Raw genomic sequence first — 22,939 nt, forward strand, 5'->3', positions numbered from 1 at the left:
ACACTGATTTCAATTGAAAGTTAAAAAAGCTGCATTCTTTCTCTGGTAAAGCTGCCATTTTGGAGATACGAGGTTTTGTACAGGTAAGGACGATATACTGCACTTTCAGCAAAGGTTGCAAAATATCATTATACAATACTAAAACAGCCTCTTTGGCAACAGGTAACATTACACCATTGTTTTAAATGACCTCATTACATAATATCCATTATTTATCAGATAAAAAAACTGAAAACTGAAAAGTGGATATGGTATACCGGGATGGCCAGCAATAAGTGAGAGATAATTCTGTCTAGGTCAACAGGCAGCACCTTAAACTCTAAAACTTTCTAAAACTATATAACTTTCTAAAACCTGGTAAGGATGCTGGCAGAGAAGCTCTGTTCTGATACTGTTACAACAATAGTGGCAATCTAGCTGCTTCAGGCTAGCAGGGGGCGTGGTTATGCAAATTATCTGACCAAATAATTTTACGTGTAATCTGAATAACATTTTAGCAAAGGGAAAAAATAAACAGTTTGAATCTGTCACTCGGTTAGGTTATCTAAGCTATAATAAAAACATTTATTTCAACACTTATCGCGAAATAGTTTCCAGTTAACGTTAAACCCTCTGCCAGTGTTAAATACTGGCTGCAGTATTGTTGAGGTGAATTAAGGAATGTAAAAACTTCCTCACCACTCCCAAAAACCAAGTCTGCCGTTTTGCCGTTTCAACTAAGTACTGAAAATCATAATATCTAGCTATATAAATGATTTTGTGTGCCGTAAAACCGTATTTTACTCGCTGCACTAACCTACCAAGCCTCCCAGGTTCGCTCGGACTCACCGCTGCAACGGCCGCTAAACTTAACGAGTAGGTGCGTCCGTGTGCCACACTGCAGACGATGTATTCTTACGCAGTCGTGAAGCAGCAATAAGGTCAACCTAGTGCTCTTTTTAATACCCTAATGCCTCTTTAAGGACTCATATCTTCCACAAACAATAACTAGCTTTTATTATCTGTGCTCTCTTCGACATTTGAGCTTTCTTTCGTTCGTCTAAATCACACACGACTGGGATCTACTTTAAGCAAGGCGCCAGGATACAGTGGCCGCAGGAGTTTTTATAATGGCTTTGCTCTAATGGTTTGACGCCATCTTACTTCGCTCCTGGAGGAGAGAGGGAGCAGAAACACCCCCGATTTATCGAGGAGGTGGAGTGTACTGCGGGTGATTTCTCCACGTTTTGTATACGGATTGTCTTCCAAATTCTTGTCGTCTGACTGTTGACGGATAAAGGAGTATCCAGCCGTTTCACGCAGGTACGTGTCGTGTTCCAGATGTGAGGTGGTGCTGGAGATTTTTCCAGGAATCCGTTCTCGGTGAAGGAGCTGTTGGGTGAATCCTGAGTGTATTCTTGCACCAGTTGGCTGAAGTCTTTTAGGTTTACGGTTGAACACACGGTGCTTTTCACCAAGACGTTAACGTAACCTTCTTTTAAGGCCGTGTACATGTCTAACCATTTCGATGAGCTGTTTTAGGAGCGAGCTTCGACGCTATGTGAGCCGGCTATGGTAGCTTTAGTAGCTCCTACTCTTACAAAGTCGACATGAGCCTCCCTGCTGCTCCTGCTAGCGTGGAGCTGCTCCGTTAACGGCGATGCAGGTTGGGTGGCGGTCTTGGCGGTGTGCTCCGTGTTGTGTAGCTAGATAGATAGGTCAACACACTCCGTTTACGTGGTCGTGTAGCTGTTTAGCCATAGCTAATAAGTTAATAAATTAGGTTTCCAAAGTTTAGGGATGTGTTCGTGTAATCCGGCGTTAGGTGACGGGCAGTTTCTGGATGTTTCCCCCGAACCTGTATGAATTTAGCGAACACCAATGGCTGCAGGTTTTAGGTGGGTTTCCTGGGTTGGCTTTAGCTAATCTATCCAGCTAGGGAAACTTTGCTGGTTATAAATAACAGCTGGTTGCTGGTGAAATATGTTGCTTCTCATGTTGTTGCTGTTCATATTGTCTGGGTGCTGTGATTGAACTAGCCAGGGTTCAATCCATCCTGAGAAGATGGATAGCTAGAGATATCCTCCCACCGTGCTTTTAGAGGTGTGATAATCATACGAGAAATGCTAGCTAATAAAGCCATACTTTTTCGAGTCGTCTCTCAGTCGCCAAACAAAGGCTTTTAAAAATGTAGTTTGGCCGCTGCGAGTTGAGAGGAAGTCGAGGAGGAGCTTGAGTGAAACCCGAGGAGCCGAGGTTGTGATGGGGTCTGGCTGATGGGGGTGGGGGGCGGCTGAAATCTGCGCTCTTGGGTAGATTTGCAGTCCTTTCGGCCGGCGGTGCACCGACCTTTTGCTGGGAAATACCGCTGCTAGCGCTGCATGTTTAAGTACGGGCTTTTTTTTTAGTTTCTCAGTCACGGCGGGGTTAGTCGGAAAGTCCTCTCCGTGGTGGGTGTTAGCGGAGCGGTTTGAGTAAGTCGCTTGCCTCTCTTCGTCTTTGTTGATGGGGGTTAGCTGCTAGCTATTATATATTTCACATACCTTCCTGGTCCATTAATTTAAAGGTAAATAGTAGCTAAATCGGTTTGAGCGAGTTCACGGTTGTTGAACCTGTACTCTTAAAAGCAGGAGGCGTTGAGCGCGTCTGATTTGGTGTAACTTGGCTAATTATTGCTGTCTTCTTATTGTAGCAGAAAAGTCACTGTAAAAATCTTTAAAACATCAGTTATGGTTTTCAAAATGTTAGAAAACAGGGTAATGTTTTCCCTTGGTTCAGTGCTGAATCTTGGCTCCTCCGCAGTTTAAAGGCCGCTAGATGCTGGCTGCACTTCCGTTTGAGAGTTGGCATCGCCTAAATACTCAGCTAGCTACTGGTATGCAGTTCAGTACGAGGCACACGAAGGCCCGTCGTCCTTTTCCCCTTGTACAGCCGCTGGAGGTACTACTGACTTATACTAGTGGATCCACACGGTGGGAAACACTGCAGCCTGTGCAGTAAGGCTTTAAGGTGTAGTACTAAAGCGTGTTTGGGTGTCTGGTCGTTGGTCTGCCCCTTTACTCATTGCTCTACTCAGAGCTCATGGGGTGTCTTTAACTGGGTAGTGTTGAAATTCTTTGAAATCAGCTGAACATTTTCTTTAGGCTTGTTATCCCTCCCCCCCTTTCCTGCCACGTTGCTGATGTGTTGTCAGCTTGAATGCAATCAGTCTGAAATTCAAGATTAGCCAGGTAACTGCCCACCACTACATTAAGCTCTTTTGTTTTCAGGCTCCCCGCTGAGCTTAAGGCCAGCCAGGCCAGCCAGGCTTTGGAATTCCGGCTTCAACATTCCTCTGGTGTGAGGGAGGCCTTGCTCTAACTTGTGGTCTTCACTGAGAGACGTGAATCATTTTTTTTAAATAAGAGCGTTTTCTTGTTTCTGTCCTTATTTTAATCTTGGTGACCATGTCTGTGCGCCTACCTAGTTTTTTAGGCGTATGGGGTGCAGGCAGAATGAGAGCTGCGGTAGTGAACGAAGGCTATGGTACGTTTAGTGTCCCTGTTTACCAAACAATGAGAGATAAACATGAAGATCGAGCTATATTTCCTGATAGCTGTAGTTGTATTCAGTTGTTTTCTTTCCACTGGCCAGTGTCTTATATAAAAAACACATGCATCACCATGTGCATTTATTAGGGCTTTTATTAGTTTTTTCAGTTTTTAGTATAATACTAGGACCATCTTAATCGGTTGTATGATGTTCATGCTACCATTTAACTAATATTTATGCTGAGATGCTTTCAGAAAACCAGGTGGCAACAATAACTTGTTTTTCTTACTAAAATAACCATTTGAGAAATTGCGACTTGCCTTTTTTAAGTGTAGGTACTGGATAAGACGCAGGAATTTTCCATATTATCTTAGAGCCGTTATGCCACATAATGGAAAAGACTTCTGTGCTGCTCGGTTTATTACCACGATTGATTCCAGATGCTGGAACCAGAAGGCTGAGCCACTTGCTGGCTGCTGAGGCCTCACAACAGTCCTGTTATACTCTGCGCTCTATCAGACTTGGTACATGTACTCTGCAGTCCATGAAAACCTTCATTATTTAGCTTCATTCATCTTTAGTGTGGTACTGAGTCTGAGGGTTGGTGTAGTTGGGATGCATTAGACAATAGGGTAGTCTCTGTCCTTTTTATATATTTTTTTTAGGTGTTCAAAAGTGTTAGTGTCTTTTCCCCCTCATGTTTTAAATTGAATGAGTTATTTTACAAATTGGTCAAATCAGTGTGGAATGTGCTTTCATAGTGCTGTTGTACAACACATTTCTAAATTGGGTCGTGCTATTTCTGGGTTTCTGCTGTGATTCTTGAAGATAAGAATAGATATTTATGCTCTGATGGAGTCAAGCATTGGACCTTTGTGTCGAAAGCATGCTTAAACAGTCTGTGCTGCGTTTCCTCTTGTAGATTAGACTTTACTAACTTGCCAGAAATCATTTCCATAATTGAATGCTGGGTCATTTTAGAATTAACTCGGAAGTAATAGTTGCGTGACTCTGGAGGATATTATATTTGATTCTCCATAGTTAAAGCTTAAATACGAACAGCATAGTTGGCCTTCCTGTGAATGTTGGTATATTTAGTGTTGCTCCCTGATATAGAAAGGGGTGTTGTGCATTTGCATAGAGAAGGTAGACTCAGGGCTTGTGTTATGGTAATTGCAATTGTGAATAGCAGGAGGAGGGGACAAAATTGGGCCCCCACAGAGTAAGTAACTGAATGCCATTGTGCTCTAGTAGGTTTTAACTGCTGTTTATGGGCAATGGGCTTGCAAATGGCTAGAACACATTGACCGTGTTTGCGGATGGTTGAAATGTAATGTTCTAACAGGCTCACAATGGTGGTTGTATGCAAACGACAATGACTTGTGCTATAAATGTTTGAAATGAGCTGGGTGATTATTTTCAGCCCCTACATATTGTAATGAATTTCTTTTTCAGGCAGAATAAAGTTTGGCAACTGTTTATGCTGGATGGACAGTGGATTTGGCCATTTGGTTCAGCCCAGTCTTTAATTATTGATCTCTTTAAACCTTCCCTGAAAATATGCAGACATGCTGATGCTTACTGTGAGCTGAACTAGCAATAATGTTCATGACAGGGCCCTAGTGTATCCGCCGTGAGTGTGAAATTAACCATGCCTGTGTTTATTTCAGATTAGGAAGCTGTGCTGGCAGCAGGCTGAGCGAGTAACATGGCGACCCAGTGTAAGTTTTTGTATATTGTTTTTGCACATTTAGACATATTCAGTCTTGTCTGGTTATTCTAACATCAGTCTTTTCCTGTAAAGTCCCATTAGCTTTATGTACATTTGATTATTTGTGAATATTTACCATGTTTTTTGGCAGTTCTAGGTGTGGACCAACAGAAGTGTTCTCTAAATGGGTCTCATGATTAGCGTATCTCATCTCATTTTGAATGGACAATTTTGTTTAAGATTTTTAAAGTGTATATTGAATTATATTAGGAACATATTGAATTATATTAGGAACAATGACAAGTTGTCATTGTGTTTTATATAATGTAAGTTTAAATATCCAATATAACCCTCACCCACTTTTGTAGTAATAGTATTTGCTAGTGAAAGTGTAATTGTTAGTGTTGATGGCACTTGACCCTTCCATTTCTCTCAATGCACAGCTGATCTGATGGAGCTGGACATGGCAATGGAGCCAGACCGCAAAGCTGCAGTCAGCAACTGGCAACAGCAATCTTATCTGGACTCCGGTATCCACTCTGGGGCCACCACCACTGCTCCTTCCCTCAGCGGCAAGGGCAATCCAGAGGATGACGACGTGGATAACCAAGTGCTGTATGAGTGGGAACAGGGATTCAACCAAAACTTCAACCAGGACCAAGTGGCAGGTAGGCGTCTTTCTAATGTTATTTAGGGCTAAATGAATGTCTAACATATTGAAGTTGAATCCAGTAAATCATTCAGGATTGGTGTTTGTATAATCGTTGCTCAGTTAAGTATTAGTCCTTTTTTCAAATGGCTAGATTGATCCTATGATCTAAGTGACAAATGTTTGAAGTAACCGGTCTCCTTAAAAAGAAGTACAGCTTGTGAACCATGCTGGTATTAAGGGTACTGAGGTGGTTTTATTGCTTTGTGCATCTCTTTAGACATTGATGGCCAGTATGCCATGACCAGAGCCCAGAGAGTGAGGGCAGCAATGTTTCCAGAAACACTGGATGAGGGCATGCAGATTCCCTCCACACAGTTTGATGGTGCACACCCTACCAATGTGCAGCGCCTGGCTGAACCGTCTCAGATGCTCAAACACGCAGTGGTCAATTTAATCAACTACCAGGATGATGCAGAACTGGCCACACGTGCCATCCCAGAACTCACAAAGCTGCTTAATGATGAGGATCAGGTAGTTTTTTTTTTTTACATGTATATAAATTAGTGAGTGTCTGGGATCATTTTTACCTTTTGCTTCCAGTTGCTACTTATTGCTGCGGTAAACATGTGGCCTGAGGACCAAATACAAGCGCTGAATATTCCCTTGTCTTCCAGGTTGTGGTAAATAAGGCAGCAGTCATGGTGCATCAGCTCTCTAAGAAAGAAGCTTCGCGCCATGCCATCATGCGCTCTCCTCAGATGGTTTCAGCCATTGTGAGGACCATGCAGAACACCAATGATGTGGAGACCGCCAGATGCACAGCTGGCACCCTCCACAACCTCTCCCACCACAGAGAGGGACTACTTGCTATCTTCAAATCAGGAGGCATCCCTGCTCTTGTCAAAATGCTTGGGTTGGTCTTATTTGCTGCCTAATACATGAGAAACATTCTATAAAAATGTGTATATTACTTGATTCATTCACAGTCTTTCTCTGCGTATCCAGACTGTTCTTTTGTCTTAAGTTTTGTCCTTTTTTTTGTTGTTGTCTGATTATGGTTACTGTGGTTCCCTCAGTTCTCCAGTGGACTCTGTACTGTTTTACGCCATCACAACTCTTCACAACCTGCTGCTACACCAGGAGGGAGCAAAGATGGCTGTCCGTCTGGCTGGAGGCTTGCAGAAGATGGTAGCCTTGTTGAACAAAACAAACGTCAAATTCCTTGCCATCACAACAGACTGCCTTCAGATTCTGGCTTATGGCAATCAGGAGAGCAAAGTAAGAAGTGTAGTGCTAAAAGCAAATAGGTTGACAATTCGAGTAGCACTTTAGGCATGTTTTAGTCTGTTATGCATTTGTTTATCTTATGCTTTTTGGTCTGTTTTTCTTTGACTTTTTAGCTCATCATCCTGGCTAGTGGAGGCCCCCAGGCTCTGGTCAACATCATGAGAACGTACACATATGAGAAATTGCTGTGGACCACGAGCCGTGTGCTAAAAGTGTTGTCTGTATGTTCCAGTAACAAGCCTGCCATTGTTGAGGCTGGTGAGTCAAGCTTTTCCAACATAAACATGCTTTTCAGCTTTACACTTGAGTGCCTGGTCTGGAGTGCACACATTTTCCATTTTTACTATATGCACACACTTCTAGAGTGTACTCTTAATGGTCCAGATCAAGATTAAGCTTACACTGAGGCAAAGGGGCAGACAAATGACTGTTTGCTTATGTCTTAAGGTGGTATGCAGGCACTGGGTCTCCACCTCACAGACCCCAGTCAGCGACTGGTTCAGAACTGTCTGTGGACTCTCAGGAATCTATCAGATGCTGCCACCAAACAGGTAAATGCCTATCTGCATCATTCCGTTCTTCCACCTCTTTTACACTTTACTCTGTTCTTCCTACATGAGCGCTCTCTTTCTGTCTCCCCACTTTTTCCATGGAGAAGACGTCCTTAGCTGAAGTAGATGTGCTGCAGGTAACGGTCATTCCTGCCTTTATCTGTGAAGGGCAGGGGGCTGTCGCCAGCACCTGCCCTATCAACAGTTAGGACGTTGACCATTGAAGAAAAGCCATAAAATGAAGCATGAATAAATGCTACATATAATTGTAATGCCACAAGCATATTTTACCCATTGGCATGGTGGCAGAATGTTGTGGCGTAATTGTCCTTTATCTTGTGGTTGTCGTGGTAGGATTAAACCTCATGCAGCATTAAAAAATCACAACTCTCATTGACATTTTGATTGATGTGAATTGGCCTGTTCATAACATTTGCGTCTGTTTTGCATAGATTGGTTTACAGTGGATTACATTTTATTCCTTTCCTTTGCAGGAGGGCATGGAGGGTCTGTTGGGCACACTGGTTCAGCTTCTTGGTTCTGATGACATCAATGTAGTTACCTGTGCTGCTGGCATCCTGTCCAACCTCACTTGCAACAACTACAAGAACAAGATGATGGTATGCCAGGTGGGTGGCATTGAGGCTCTGGTGCGTACAGTCCTGCGTGCCGGTGACAGAGAGGACATCACTGAGCCGGCTATCTGTGCCCTTCGTCACCTCACCTCCAGACATCAGGATGCAGAGATGGCTCAGAATGCAGTGCGACTTCACTATGGTCTGCCAGTGGTGGTCAAACTCCTACATCCCCCTTCACATTGGCCTCTTATTAAGGTAAGTAATGCCAGACTGCGGTCAGTTGCAGTTTTCTTTACAGTGCCCTTTTACATGGTCTCAAATTCAGGAGGATTTTATCCATGTCAATCTTATTTGATGAGCATCAAACGTTGGGTGCAGTCCATGTGCTTGAGGTTTAAGGTGGTCTGTAGCTATGCTTTGAATGTTTGTATTTCTGTTAAGAGCTAATGTTTGGAAATGTTCTCTCTCCCAGGCAACTGTTGGGTTGATCCGCAATCTGGCTCTGTGCCCTGCCAACCATGCACCTCTTAGGGAACAGGGTGCCATCCCACGACTGGTCCAGCTGCTTGTCAGAGCCCACCAAGACACCCAAAGACGTACCTCCATGGGTGGCACCCAGCAACAGTTTGTGGTAGGTCCTGTTTTATGACCACTAAAGTAAAAGTTCTGATGGTGCTAGGCCGTACTGGCGTAATGCCTTTTTCGGATTTATTCTGATCATGATCTGATTTGTCTTGCAGGAGGGAGTTCGCATGGAGGAGATTGTGGAGGGCTGCACTGGAGCATTACACATTCTTGCTAGAGACATTCACAACAGGATTGTCATCAGAGGACTCAACACCATTCCACTCTTCGTCCAGGTCAGTCTAGCTTCATGTTCTAACAATTGTAAGCCCACATTTTACCTCGGTTTGATTTTGAACTGTTGCAATCAATCTACGTGTAAACTTAAATTTTGACTAGCTTTGTTTTCCCCAAACATGGCTGGTGATTTTTGAAAGCTTGGAATTCAGTAAAACAGAAGCTGAACCCAAGCCTCTGCTGAATTTGGCATCTGCAGCAGTGATCCTGACCTCTCCTCTTGCTTTTTCTTCTCTCACTAGCTGCTATACTCCCCCATTGAGAACATTCAACGTGTAGCTGCAGGCGTCCTGTGCGAGTTAGCCCAGGATAAGGAGGCGGCCGAGGCCATTGAGGCAGAGGGAGCCACAGCTCCCCTCACAGAACTGCTTCACTCCAGAAATGAAGGCGTTGGTAAGTTGTTGTTTTAAAGTTCTTATGCATAAAATGAGGACTATGAAGAATCTACGTAAAAACAACAATTGGGAATGAAAGTTAAAATGCAAAAAGTTCATGTTCCAAGGGCTTAAATGTCTAGTTGCTTGCTGGTGCTAGCAAGGATGCTGTTCTGTGTTTTTTTTATTTTATTTATTTATTTATTTATTTTTATATATGGTACCAGCTGTGGGCTCAAAAAACATTTTAATGAAACCAACCATAATAACAGCATATGGTTACTGTTGGAATAAAACCTTCACAATAGAAATTTTACATTAGAAGTAAATCTTTAATTGTTTTTGAAGAGTTCATTTCAAGAAATTGTGACCCATTTTTATTGCTCTATTGTTACCTGAAATTAGTGAAATTGACAGTGTAGGACAGCTGACTTTTTTAAATTGAGATTTAAGACAATACTGTAGCTGTGAAGTATTTAACATGCACTGCATCTTATTTTAGCAAGCACTTCTCTTTCTATATGTTTCACTGAGTCCTCAAAGTAGAAACTGGCTAGGTTGGGTTGAGTTGTGCACTTGCCTGGCTGTACTGATGGTGCTATCTCTCCCCCACAGCCACGTATGCTGCAGCAGTGCTGTTCCGCATGTCGGAGGATAAACCCCAGGACTACAAGAAGAGGCTGTCTGTGGAGCTTACCAGCTCTCTTTTCAGAACTGAGCCCATGACCTGGAACGAGGTAGAGCAGCTCATCCCAGCTAAACCCTGCCCAAATCCCCATGCAAGATTATTACCATAAAATGAATCCTGGGTCAAAGCCCAACGCTAACTTGCCATAGGTTCTGATTGGGAGGGAGGGGTGCATTAAACTTGGCATTTTGGCAAAAAAGTAAATAATTTAAAGTTTACAAAAACACTTTTTTAAAGTTGACGGACATTACTGGTCTGAGGGGTTATGCATAATGAATATTTTTTTTGCGTATCCCCACTAGACTGGAGACTTGGGTCTGGATATTGGTGCTCAGGGCGAGCCTCTTGGCTACAGGCAGGATGGTGAGTTTACATGCATTTTCTTATAGATAACCAGTGTTCAGCATGCTCTAACTCACTGCCTTGAGTGTGGCAGCTTGCATTTGTTGAATGTTTGATTAGTACAACTAAGCATTCCCTTCACATGCTGTGTGGCAGAGAAACGGAATGCCTGCTGTTGAGAGCTGCTTGTGTAATGTGCTTCTTCTAATGTACGTGTGCGCCCCCCCTCCTTCCTCCACTCCCTCTCCACCCCCCAATCCACAGACCCCAGCTACCGCTACCACGCTGCAGGGTATGGGCAAGATGCCATGGGCATGGACCCCATGATGGAGCATGATATGGGTGGGCACCACCCAGGACCGGACTACCCCGTGGATGGCTTGCCCGACCTTGGTCACACCCAGGACCTGATAGATGGCCTCCCGCCAGGCGACAGTAATCAGCTGGCTTGGTTTGATACTGATCTGTAAATAAACTACTTTTTAGGTGAGGCACTAGGGCAGCTGGACTTGCTCACAACGTGAATGGCAATTTGGATTTTTGAACAGTGTGGTGTTGAAGTTAATAGCAGATGGTTAGCATGCTGGTAGCAGAACTAATCAGTTGTGCATTTTGAATGCAAGTGAAGTGATCTGTGTATGGTTTCTAATTCTAAAACTTTCCCCCCCTTTTCCACAGCTGTATCGTCTGATTTGAATGAACCTGCATTGTGATTTGGCCTGTAGAGTTGCTGAGCGGTCTCAAGAGAGTGGGCTAGTTTCTCTGGAAGTGCCTGACACACTAATACAAGCTGAGTTTCCTATGGGAACACGAGCAAGTAAAACTTTTTGTTCTGGTCCTCATTGGTCAGAGTTTTAACCGCAAACGAGTTTCGGTTGGGTGAGTGACTCAAAGAAAGCTCAAGAAGTGGATCATAAGATGGAATTTTCAACCTTAGCCTTGCCTGTAATTTTCTTTTTACATTTTTATTTTTCTTTTTTAAAAGGATTCTTCAGTCTAATGGTACTTATTTAGCTTGCTTTGATACTTGTCTTTTATTTTGCAGTAATTTGTATTCTTTTCAGATCTCTCATAGTGTTAAATTATAGTGGTAATGCTCCATCAATTAAAATGATCAAGTTTATGGTGTAGAACACTAATTAATCAGTTGAATTGTATTCTGATCAAGTGTAACATTGTGTAGCTTTTGTATAAAACCAAGAATGGGAGAAATGGTCCAAATATCGGCTTTCTTGCTTTAAGATCACTGTTCCCAGTGTCACAAATGTTCCAAAGGGTCTGCAATCAGAGGGGGCCAGTTCTTTTGTTTTTCCCTCCGTTTTTTGATGGTAGCTATAGAAGGTTTTGAAAAGAACCCCTAATTATTGTAGCCTGCTGTGTTTATTGGAGACATGGTTATGACATGGCTAAACAATAAAATAATGGACAAACTTCCTCTGTTTCAGGGTATCTGTGCAGTGTTGATACTAAAGGATGTTTCATTCATTTTTTTTAGATTTACAATTGTTTCCCAGATACTTTGAATATTTTTGCACTTGACACTTTACAGCACAGTGTGCTGTGGTTTGGAATGATTGATCACTTGCTGTACAAATCATTGAATTTAAACCTATAAAACATGCTTTGATTTAGACCTGGTTAATTAAGTCACCACAAAGCTGAAGGAAAGAGTTATGCTGTCATTTCTTAGCTTTTGTTAAGGAAATGTTTGGGTTCTTTTTTACACAGTAATGAAGCAAACATGATCTGATGCATGCTGAATGTGATATTAGATCTGAATCTTTATCCCCTTACTGTTAATGTTAAAAAATACTCATGTGAATGTGTATACTCCCTGTATAGCTCTCATTTTAACTTTAGGGTGTCAATTTGGAGTAAAGTGGAAATTGGATAGCAATATCTGGGATCAGTGCCTTATTTTAATTACATGTAATCTTACAAACATTTTTAAACTGGCTTAAATCACCAATACCATGTGACCAAAAATGGTTTCAGACAAACTGGATATTAATGGGTTAACTTTTAGGGCTTGGTATTGCATGGACAGTAATGTGGGCAGAGTCTGAAATTTATTTACACATTAAATAGTATAAACATTGTATCTAGACAGTATTCAAAAAGCTAATTTGTTACATTATGTACAGAACAGAATTGAACTTTTCAGGTTGATTAGTATCCAGCCCCTTTCAGAATGTCAGCAGCAAGTGATGCCACTGCAGTATCTGGGTAGGACCTGGGAACACAGCAAAAGGGAAAATGATTTGTAGCTGATCCAAAGTCTTTGTAGATCATAACTTTTGGTTTAGCAAAATGCAGGGTCAGTTTAAGCTCATGCAATAAGATTACAAATGTCTTACATGCTCATGCATTGTAGACGCAGATTACCTTTACACCAACTTGCTGATAAAACCAACATTGTTAAGCGCCAATTCTGCATGAATGCTATCGGGTGAAGTTATTTACAATAGTTGTTTACTCATGAATATGTTAATTGGAACACCGTGCCAAGTACAGACCTGCTTGAAAAAGATAACTGCTTCGTCCATATGTATTACTGATGCTCTCCACACAGAGTGAACTTTAATTACTAATTAAAAATTGAGGGTTGTGCATGGGTCTCTCCTCTCCCCCTCCCTTTTCCCTTCTGGACAATGCTAGAGTTGAGCTACTTGTGTGAACTGAATGGCATTTGCATTCACTACTCCAGTACCCCAACACTGAGAATGAACTTGTCTTACTACTGACCACTACTAATTTGGTTAAGACTAAGGTACACATTTTTTTTTTTTACATGTTTCCTTATGCATAAAAGCTGGTCATTAAGTTGACCGGTGGTGACAAAGCTTAGATATAGTGCATTTTCTGCAGTGCAGGTTACCACCACTTTACCAAAAATGCAATAATGTTGAGGCGCTGCTTCCAAGGCATGGTTGGGCAACTTCAAAGGGATGCCTTCTCATTTTAGTAGAGGAAAGGAAAGGGGATTGAGAGGTGTGGGGGGGGGGGGGGGGGCAGCGGCATGAGCAGCCCAACAATAGGCCTGTATCAATCTCTGGGAGAGGCAACAGCTCAGGGAAGCTCTCATCACACGACTGCGCCTTGCCCTTTGACAAAATGGATCAAAGCATAGGGTGCCATTGAGAAACTGAAGCAGGGGCCTTAGAAGGGTCTGAGGGCTGCACTGGAAGCTGAAAAGAGCTCCTCTTTCTGGGATAGCTCACCTGGTATCTTGGGCCAGTTTGCGAAGCACGTGCACCAGGCTCTGACCTTCTCCTGAACCCCAGCAAGATGTGTCTACTGCACCCATCTGTGCAGGAAGAGAAAAAATGAGCGCATTATGAATCACAAATTCTAGCTTATGTCTGACAGTAAAAAAACAAAACACAATGTACAAGGATGAATCTGATCAGTAATATGGCCTAGTTAAAGTATGTTGATTGACAGGTGTTGCATATTTGCTCAGCAGGTAGATGGAGATACAGGTCCTTATGGTTAGGGTTATGTGATAATGTTAATTCTTAAACTTATACTTTGAATAGTATGTAATTTACTTTAAATAATTCAACTCAAATTTTATTTAGAAAAAAATAAGGGGGGGGGGGGGGGGTACCAAATCAAACTGCAATTTCATTCATTTTAATCTCTAACCAATCAAATCAGATTATGACACACACATTTTCAGGGTAAGATGCTGTGTCTTCACAAGCACCTTTAGTGGAACCACCTCTGATTGTTTTACCACACTGAGAGGAGTGTGCATGCAAGGTTTAGCAATGTCAACCTTAAATATCAAACAAAGAATGAACATTTATCCATAGGTATTTCCAGTGTGTCAGCTTAGCCTTGTAAAGTATTCAGTTCATTATCCCCACATTAGAATATCCTGATTTACAAGAATGATAATGGTCAGGCTCAGCAAATATCAAACCAAGTGCATAAAAGAATGGCAGTGTGATCAGCTCAAAAGAGACAATGATCAGGCCATTTCTCAGGGTCCAGTCATTAATATGTCCAGTAGTTAAACAAATACCTGATCATTATCAAAACGCAAGATACAGATTATGGAAAGGTTTTTTTTTGTGTGCACTGATAAGTAGGGATTGTAATCACTGGGGCACAAGAGCATATGATTGCACTTTATGGCAATCTCTGATGTCATCCCTTCTATCCTGCTGCTCCATCGTCCGCCCGCCTGCCTCACGAAGCGCCTGTTACTAGGCAACAGTGTTATGTACCTGGGGAGATGCACAGCTTCGACTTCTTCCTGTCCTCAATACCACTCCTGAAATCCCTCCTTTTCTAATACAGTGAACAACCCTTTGTGGATTTGCTCATCTGGCAGAGGCCACACTACCTTTTTTTTTTGTTGTTTTGTCTTTATACCACAGGGATATGCATTGTTGCAGACACTTCCAAAACAGCTATTTATCAGCTTTTTAAATATGACAATGCTTTTAAAACTGAAACATTTTAAATATACTGTACATAACTATAAATCCACTATGTTTATACTTGCAGTATAAAAACGGTAAGATACAGTGAGCATACAGGGCTAAAAACTAGGCAACCATTACATACAGCAAACTCATTGAATACAAAAAACAACAAAAACAAACAAACAAAAAACAACATTTTGTTTCTTCTCTAGAGCTCTAGATACTGTTAGCATGAAAAACACAAGGGTGCTAAAAATAGTAGGTGGAACAGAGGTGTTAAAAGACAGCTCTGCAGCACCTGACAGGCTTACAGTCCCGGCTCACTATGTTTACGATACACCAACCTAAAAGACTGACCAAGGACAGTCAGGCAACAAGGCAACATGAGGAGGAAAGGTGAATTACAGATCACTTTTGCTTGTATGGATGGAGACCCAATAAAGTGGGGAGGGGAGAGAGAGTAAAGGGGTTAGGTGCTGTATTGGCAGTATCTAATCAAATGGAACTGAAGTGAATGAGTAGTGAATCTGGGCTAATCTTCTCTGGAGCCCATCAGAGCCTGTGCTCAGGACTAGCCCTTTCTACTAGAGAAAGACTTCATTAGTGGAGGAAAATAGAGGGGGAAGAAAATAAATCTTTCCCAGTGTCCTGTTCTGCACACAAACAAGGCCTGGAATACATTTAATATGCAAGTTCAGTTTCCCTGTTTCTCTACTTCAAAGGCAGAAATGGTATGGGTCCATCTATGTACTAGAAATTAACCAGTTAAATAAACATGCCTATTTGCATATTACCATTAGATGCTCAGATACTGTTTTAGAGTTGCTGTTGCTCTGACCAGTCTAGGCAATATTGATGCTGAAGAAGTGTGCAATTTACAGTTGTGATGTTTACATAGGCATATAAACTGTCATACAAATACTGCGTTTTTTTTAATGCTTTCTTTGAACAACCATCAGTAATAGAATATGAATATATATATATATATATATATATATATATATATATATATATATATATATATATATATATATATATATATATATATACACACACACACACACACACACACACACACACACACACACACACACACACATTTAAATCAACACCTGATCAGTGTGAGAGGACCTTCCAGGCATTGTTTTTTCATGGCCAAGTAACTGCATGCATGCCTTAAATCACCAAACACAATGGCAAGCGGCATATGAATTGGTGTAAAGTACTTCAGCACTGGACTCCGGTTCTGTTCTGTGGAGTGATGCATCACGCTTCTCTATTTGGTTAAAAAAATCTGGGTTTGGCAAATGCCAAGAGAATGTTACACATGTCTGACTGCATTGTGCCAACTTCATATTAATGGAGGTGTAATGTGCAGATGTCCTAATACTTTTTTCCATATGGTGTACAATAGAAATATAATTAAAAAAAATAGCTTTAGTGGAAAACAACAACAGCAGCAAAGGCATTACCCCAGGTTTGACAGATAGAGGACTAAACTGAAACGGGCAAACTGAATTGGGTTTAGAAAATCTTGAAGTAACTACTGAAGTCCTACAGAATGTAGATGGAAATTTTCTCTCAACACTTCTAAATAGTAATTACAGTTTTTCCTCATTCCAGAATGGAACACTACAGAGGAGTACATATAAATGAATCTCTTAAAGATTCTGAACATTCAATTACACAAAGACTCTTTTCTTTGGCCATTGGTGACCTCATCTCTAATCAGGAACCAAAAAAGGTCTTCTCAGATGGGTTTGAGACTAATTGGAAGCAAGTGTAGTGAACATAGAATAAGGACTTTGGATGCAGCACATAATTATTGCTGAGCTCCACGTATGGAATAGAGGCTCCAATTTAACAGAAATAATAGAAACTAATGAAAGCCTTTTGTGCCAATTCAGAGGGAAATCCCAGTAAACACCACTGAATAAAGGAGGCACAGTAGAGGTGGTCTGAAACGTGGCAAACAGTGTATTGTTGAAGCTTGTTCCATCTGCTTTTGCATGAGGGCTGATGACATTTAATTAACTTGCTGACATTTATGTTGTTGTTTACAAAAACAGAATGGCATGGGTACAAACACAACTCCAGACCATTCAACAGGTGCACAAATACTGGGCTTTGCTGTAATAGTAAATACTGTATTTTCACCAGCATACAAAACCTGTCAGAAAGGTCCTCTAGAGGCTGAACATGTGTACTTGAGAAATAATGCTAGGGCAGCAGTAATAGTCTTGGCCAGGTCTATAAGCCTGACTGCAACATGTTTAGCCATATCTCCAGGCTCCTGCTAGTAAACATTTTAAAGTCACAATGGTAAATGTAAAACGCTAAAACCCTCTGGGAATCATGGACGATTGAAAGGAACAGTGCTGGTCTGCGGAGTGCGCTTAAGAACACCACGCAGCATCTCACCATTTAAAATAAAACCACAAGGCTTAGTCACAGCATGCTGCTCCCATCCTAAATGAAGGTTTTGTTGCGGCCTGGACTTGAAATCGAACCCACTCCCTCTGCTCGCTTTGAACTGCTGTTTGAAAATAGCTTCAACACGTGCTGGATCTATTTCTGATATTATGAGGCAATTAGTGAGCTCTTTGATGGCTTGATAAAAACGGGCATACATAGATTTTACAGCGCAGCAATTAATGAATACTAATTAAAAGGGCTTTGTTGATGGCTGGGTTGAGAGGAAGATGAGTGAGTCTGGTTTTCCATCGCTTAATTGAAACCCTTTGTCACTTGCCCACTCGCGTGTGGATAAGTGCTCCATGTCATTTAGAAAAAGGGAAGAAAATATAAATTGATTTGCATGATTTGCATAAATGTAATGCTGATTTGCATAGCCTGTGATAGTGGACAGATCTATACACCCCAATGAATCACCTCTCAGAAGTCCAAAAAAAACCATCACTCAAAAACTGTCTGTTTCTTATAATCCCAATTAAATGTGCTTTGCCCAGAAATCCTTTAACCTACATGCAGAACCAGCAATCTTGTGCTTCTAATTTACACACAATCAGTCAATGAATGTCCATTTATTAGTATAATACAGTCTGGAAGTGTCCAGCTATTAACAGACAGAGATACTCAAATCATAGGTAAAAGTAAAGCAGAATGAAAAGGTAATTTCATTTGCACTAGTCTGTTTCATGTTCCGATGACAGCAGAGCAATAGATAATGAGAACTGAAACTGCTTAAGGGAGGGAGTTATGCTGCATATGGATACAACCTCCAGTAGACTCACAGGCCAAAGCTGACATCGGTGCACTACAGTATGGTGTATGTGGACAGCCACAAATATACCACAACTCCTTAGTTTTAGGCATGAGAATGTGATTGTGAATAAGAAAACATACCCCTACTTGAAAATGACAAATAACGTGACTAGCCAGCCAACACTCTACATGTAAGTAGGGCTCCATAAATCACTTTTTCTTGTAGATCAGCATCAATCTACCTATAAAACGCAAACTTTTCTGTATTAACAGTCATCAACTCATTACATTTGTGTTGAAACGACCTCTCTCCACTCTCAACGAGGAGACCTGATGCCAGTTTGACTGTGCATTTAGTCCAGATGATACAATCGCTTCCAATTTGGGGCCTACTCCTACCTGAGCCAGCATTTAGTAGTAATTTTCTTCTATGAAGAGCTGAGGGAGTTAGTGCCAGAATCTGAGTGGGTGTGCTGTTTCTGAGTACAGATAAGCAGTTGGCTTGAACACTAATGCAGATATGTGGAGATAGCTTTGTTTTCCCCCCCTAACACAATGCAGATCAGGATGATGGGATGGAGGAGAGATAAGACTGGAGAGAGGTGGGAAGAAGAGTGTTGCATTAGCTCTTGAGGTAGAAAAAGCAACAGTGCGAAGACTGAAGTGCACAAAAATGTAACATGTACAAGGTCAGAGTAAGAAACCAGCTGCAATAACAGCACAGTTGGTGAATATTTCAAATATGTACATTTAACAGAGCTCAGGTGTTCTTCAGATCCACCAATACATGACATGTCTAAAAGTTTGCAGACACCTGCTTACTCAAATTGTTCCTCTGAAATCAAGGGTATATAAATAGATTGTATATCTCTCATTGCTGCAGTGACAGTCACTACTCTTCTGGGAAGACTTTACTGTCAAAAAACTGGCAATGTTCCAGCATTTTAGTGTAATCAGACACAAGGGCCCAAATGTGGTCAGATACAGATGTTTGATGACAAGTAGTGCATCCCAAAGGTATTGGTGCTCCATCATTTTGGAGAACCCAGTTATGACACTGGGTTTTTACACAGCCAAATGCTGAGTGGGGGGCTTTACATTCATATGTAAATATGTAATGCATTCAAGTAATGCATTGAACATGGTGATCTCAGGTTCTTGTGTTAAAGCTCCAGTTTGTCCCATTCTTCTGAAAAAGCAATTATATGTGCCTTTGAATGCCTGTCAGCCAACTAAACTAACTAAATTCACTAGTGTTGGTACTGAACCTTTGAAGAACCTTAATTTTAACATGGTGTAAATTATATTTATTGACTGGTCACATTTAGGCATACTATATTAAAAAGGGTCTCCTTTTCCATTTGCTAAAAATATCCAAAGAAACCCCCAAAACGTATTTGTGGTCCTGAAATTGCTCTCATCATCAGCTGATGACTCTTTGAATAGTTTGATCATGTGATTAAGTCATTATAATGACTTGCTTTACTTTAAAGGTTTACTTTCTTTCACAAACAATAAATACCACATATGTAGACTAATGACACCAACGGACACACTTGATGTGCTGGAAGCCTAAATGGGAACAGGAACTGCTGTAGAGATTTCTTAACCTTTCCTCTGGAATAGAAAAAGTTGGCTATATTAGCACTTTACTCTATCCAATCAGGACAAAGTTACTCAAGAAAATCTTGTGACAAACTCATTCAGACATTCAACTCATACCGCATCAGTCCCTATCCATGGCCAGCAGCACACTATTCAACTATGTAGACTCCTCTTTCAAAAACAAGCTCCTATCTCCTGCTGGTGGAACAGTCTGCAAATCCGTGGCTGTGAACCCCGTCTGCTGGCCCAGGGCACCGTACCTGGGTCAATACTCTTTCATGCAGCAGCCAGGAGGAAGGCCACTGTTGCTGCTGTCGTGCTGTGAGGGGGTGCAATCTGTAGGGGTGGCCAGAGCCGAGCTAATGAGCACAGCTCTCAATCCCAGGAGTGCGAGCACATAGCGTGTGTGTGTGCGCGCGCGCATGTGTATGTCTGTGAGAACCGCTGTCCTGCTCCTACCTCTGCATTATTCATACACTCAATACAGGCAGCCACTCACCCCTGTCCTGGGAGCACTATATGTGTGTGCATGTGTGTCTCACCATAAGTGTGAATGTCTCTCTCCTTCAATCACTTTTCACTCTTTTCACCCTCACTGTGACTGTCTCTCCCTCTTCTCTCTCGTTAGCACTCACATGACAGTACCAGGCCTGATTAAGATTGAACAGTAACCGCAACAACAGTATCCTGATTTGGGTGAGAAAACTATGTTGCCTACAAAAGGGGACATACAATCAAAAGATATTACATGAGATAAACAGAGTGGCTTAAAACAGCATTAAACGATTTTCATGAACAGACGCAAAAAAATGGAAATTAGTAAAACTAGAATCCTGTACAACTAGGTAATGTGACATATACAAAAGGGCCCAATGATAGTGAGCTCTATTCATTTTAATAGTAGGGGTATAAAAACTCTGAAATCATAAAAGGTCACAAGCAACTTGATCAGTGTATCATTAAGAAATCAGCGGTGCCTTAAAACGAATGAGCATTATTTTACATTAAAACTACAAGAGAATACAGACAAAGCACAATGGTCTTCAGTAGGAAGAACTAAGCTCAAAATTGAAAAAAGAAATACATTCATTTTAAATAAATAAATTAACTTAAATTATTATAATGTTACTATAGAATGAGCTTACAAAATCCAGCTCTTTCAACAGAGAATGGCTGGCCATTCAAAGCAATGAATGCTTGTCACTGAAGATGGTGACCTCTGATTCCAGGTCCAGTGTGTTCCAATCTACTGGTGATGCAATTATATGTGCATTTGAAAGCCATGGGTACATCTTAAACTAGCTGAATTCTTTAGTTTAAAATGTTCATAATAAACCTTTGAAGAACCCCTATTTTTAACTTGATGTAAATAGTATGTAATAATTGGTCACATACTGAACTTTATTAAGAATATTATGGTAAAATTGGGTAGGGCATAGTGTCATATGTGTTTATGTTGGTTTACCATGTTAGTAACAGATATTGCTCCAACTATCTATACGAAATTGTTAGTCATTTTCATCCTATTAAGTGCTATTTCAGATGGATTAGTTTATCCTGGAAAGGTTGGTGTAATTTAATTCAGTATTTCTCAACCCTGATTCTGGTGGGTTGAAAAATGAGCATTCTCTTTGCTCCCAACACACCTGACAGTGTGAAATGTGAAAGAGTGTGTGATAGTGACATTAATCTGTGTGTGTCTGAGACAGCAAACAGGAGCAAAGAGAATGAATTTACCTGGTCTCATCTCATTCCATTAGCTCAGAAGTGGACGGAAGTCAGTTTAGCAAGGACAGGGTCAATAAACGATCAAAGAAGGACAGTTAAAAATACAAGATATAAACATATCAAGCATACACACAAACACAGACACACCTTAAGGTGTTGTAGGAAGACCTCTCAATCATTTTCCCATCATTTTGAAATAATCCTCTACAATCATTCCAAAACTGGCTAGTTACCCAGTTCATGACTTGACCTGAACAAAAATGATTAAACCTCTGCCACAGAGTGCACTAGATCAATAAAATAGTGCCAGTCAATCTTCCACCTTGTTAAACACATGCATCATCCAAGTGTATGCTTACACACATGGCTGTGATCTACACACCTACAGACACACACATCCCACTTCTACCAGTTCTCATTCTCAACAAATTCCAGATCAATACTTACTCAGCCACTGTGTGAAATACAGGGCTTGACAGACAGACTGCGCTATTGTTGTCCTGTTCGACTAATGGATTTAGTACACAGAGAGAGAGAGAGCGAGAGAGAGAGAGAGAGAGAGAGCGAGAGAAAGAGTGCGAGAGAAAGAGTGCGAGAGAAAGAGAGAGAGAGAGAGAGAACAGCGTTCAGAGCTAACAAATTAATTACTTCTGTGCCAACCTTGATAGCAGCACCATAACTACAGCTAAATGATAAGAAATAAAAGGTAGCACTGCTAAATGACAGGAGTATTGTGATACTGCTCAGGAGAGTCTAATGAGGCCAATTAGAGCCCGCATTGGAGAGAAGAGCCGTGGTGGTAGTGTGAGGATGCTGAAGCAGTGCTGTATGATCAGACAACTGAAAGAAAAAAATGGAAGAATTTGCTGAGGATTGAAATGCAGATATACATTCATTCTAAACACAAGCACAGGGGAATCGGTTAAATTAAGGGTGTTGTAAAGAAGAGGGAGACAGCTAGCCAGACATCCACAATGTAACTACATTCCCTATCTCCTGCTACCACAGCTATTACAATTTTACTGATGGTTTGCGGCATTCAACCTGTAGTGCTTCTATTTTTCACTGCATTTTTCTGCCATTTTAATAAGACGAGGACACATTACAGCTGTCCTATTATTGTACACGGGCACAGCAAGAGAATATTAACATTCCAAGGTAGCCACCAAAGCTTCATATAGACTCAAAGAACAATCTTATACTTGCACAAATATGATCTTTTAGACCGGCATATTCATTTCAACTCCCTTTCAGAGCATGAATATGCATGCATAGTCACACATGAGTCATTAGAGTTGTGTGCAAGGAGGAGCTAGCAGGAGAGGACCTCAGATCAGTCTTCTCAGGAAGAGTGTTGGGAGGCCTTTAAATTGTTAACATCATTTGATTGA

The 22,939-nt window shown here is 41.3% G+C and overlaps 2 protein-coding genes across 5 annotated transcripts in view; one reads left to right on the plus strand and one right to left on the minus strand.

The window, feature by feature from the left end:
* The first annotated feature begins 1,123 nt into the window (after nucleotides 1–1,123).
* On the plus strand, nucleotides 1,124–11,987 carry ctnnb1 (catenin (cadherin-associated protein), beta 1). 3 transcript variants are annotated; one of them, XM_072679615.1, is made up of 17 exons: nucleotides 1,124–1,302; nucleotides 5,181–5,231; nucleotides 5,665–5,889; nucleotides 6,151–6,404; nucleotides 6,548–6,786; nucleotides 6,950–7,151; nucleotides 7,274–7,418; nucleotides 7,608–7,711; nucleotides 7,819–7,848; nucleotides 8,206–8,544; nucleotides 8,762–8,920; nucleotides 9,030–9,149; nucleotides 9,393–9,543; nucleotides 10,140–10,261; nucleotides 10,515–10,575; nucleotides 10,819–11,040; nucleotides 11,233–11,987. In XM_072679615.1, the coding sequence occupies exons 2-16, from the start codon at nucleotides 5,219–5,221 to the stop codon at nucleotides 11,022–11,024; spliced, it is 2,370 nt and encodes a 789-aa protein (XP_072535716.1). In that variant the 5' UTR covers nucleotides 1,124–1,302; nucleotides 5,181–5,218; the 3' UTR covers nucleotides 11,025–11,040; nucleotides 11,233–11,987. The 3 variants fall into 3 exon arrangements, with proteins under 3 accessions (XP_072535716.1, XP_072535719.1, XP_072535718.1); XM_072679617.1 differs by lacking the exon at nucleotides 1,124–1,302 and adding an exon at nucleotides 2,392–2,453; XM_072679618.1 differs by lacking the exon at nucleotides 7,819–7,848.
* ulk4 (unc-51 like kinase 4) overlaps nucleotides 11,648–22,939 on the minus strand; it is a 91,871-nt gene continuing 80,579 nt past the window's right edge. For both annotated transcript variants that reach the window (XM_072679612.1, XM_072679613.1), the window contains exons 36-37: nucleotides 13,776–13,861; nucleotides 11,648–12,787 (exon numbers count right to left, since the gene is read on the minus strand). In XM_072679612.1, the coding sequence (XP_072535713.1) occupies nucleotides 12,724–12,787; nucleotides 13,776–13,861 (150 nt within the window). In that variant the 3' untranslated portion in view covers nucleotides 11,648–12,723. The remainder of the gene's footprint in view (nucleotides 12,788–13,775; nucleotides 13,862–22,939) is intronic.

Source organism: Salminus brasiliensis, chromosome 5 (genome assembly GCF_030463535.1).
Source record: "Salminus brasiliensis chromosome 5, fSalBra1.hap2, whole genome shotgun sequence".
Taxonomy (NCBI): Eukaryota; Metazoa; Chordata; class Actinopteri; order Characiformes; family Bryconidae; genus Salminus; species Salminus brasiliensis.

What these genes read in the sequence shown, in the direction of transcription:
- ctnnb1 (XM_072679615.1), top strand. An exon ending in ATGGCAATCAGGAGAGCAAA is followed by an intron (nt 7,152 to 7,273) that starts GTAAGAAGTGTA and finishes TTGACTTTTTAG; the next exon opens with CTCATCATCCTGGCTAGTGG. An exon ending in CTGAAGTAGATGTGCTGCAG is followed by an intron (nt 7,849 to 8,205) that starts GTAACGGTCATT and finishes TTTCCTTTGCAG; the next exon opens with GAGGGCATGGAGGGTCTGTT.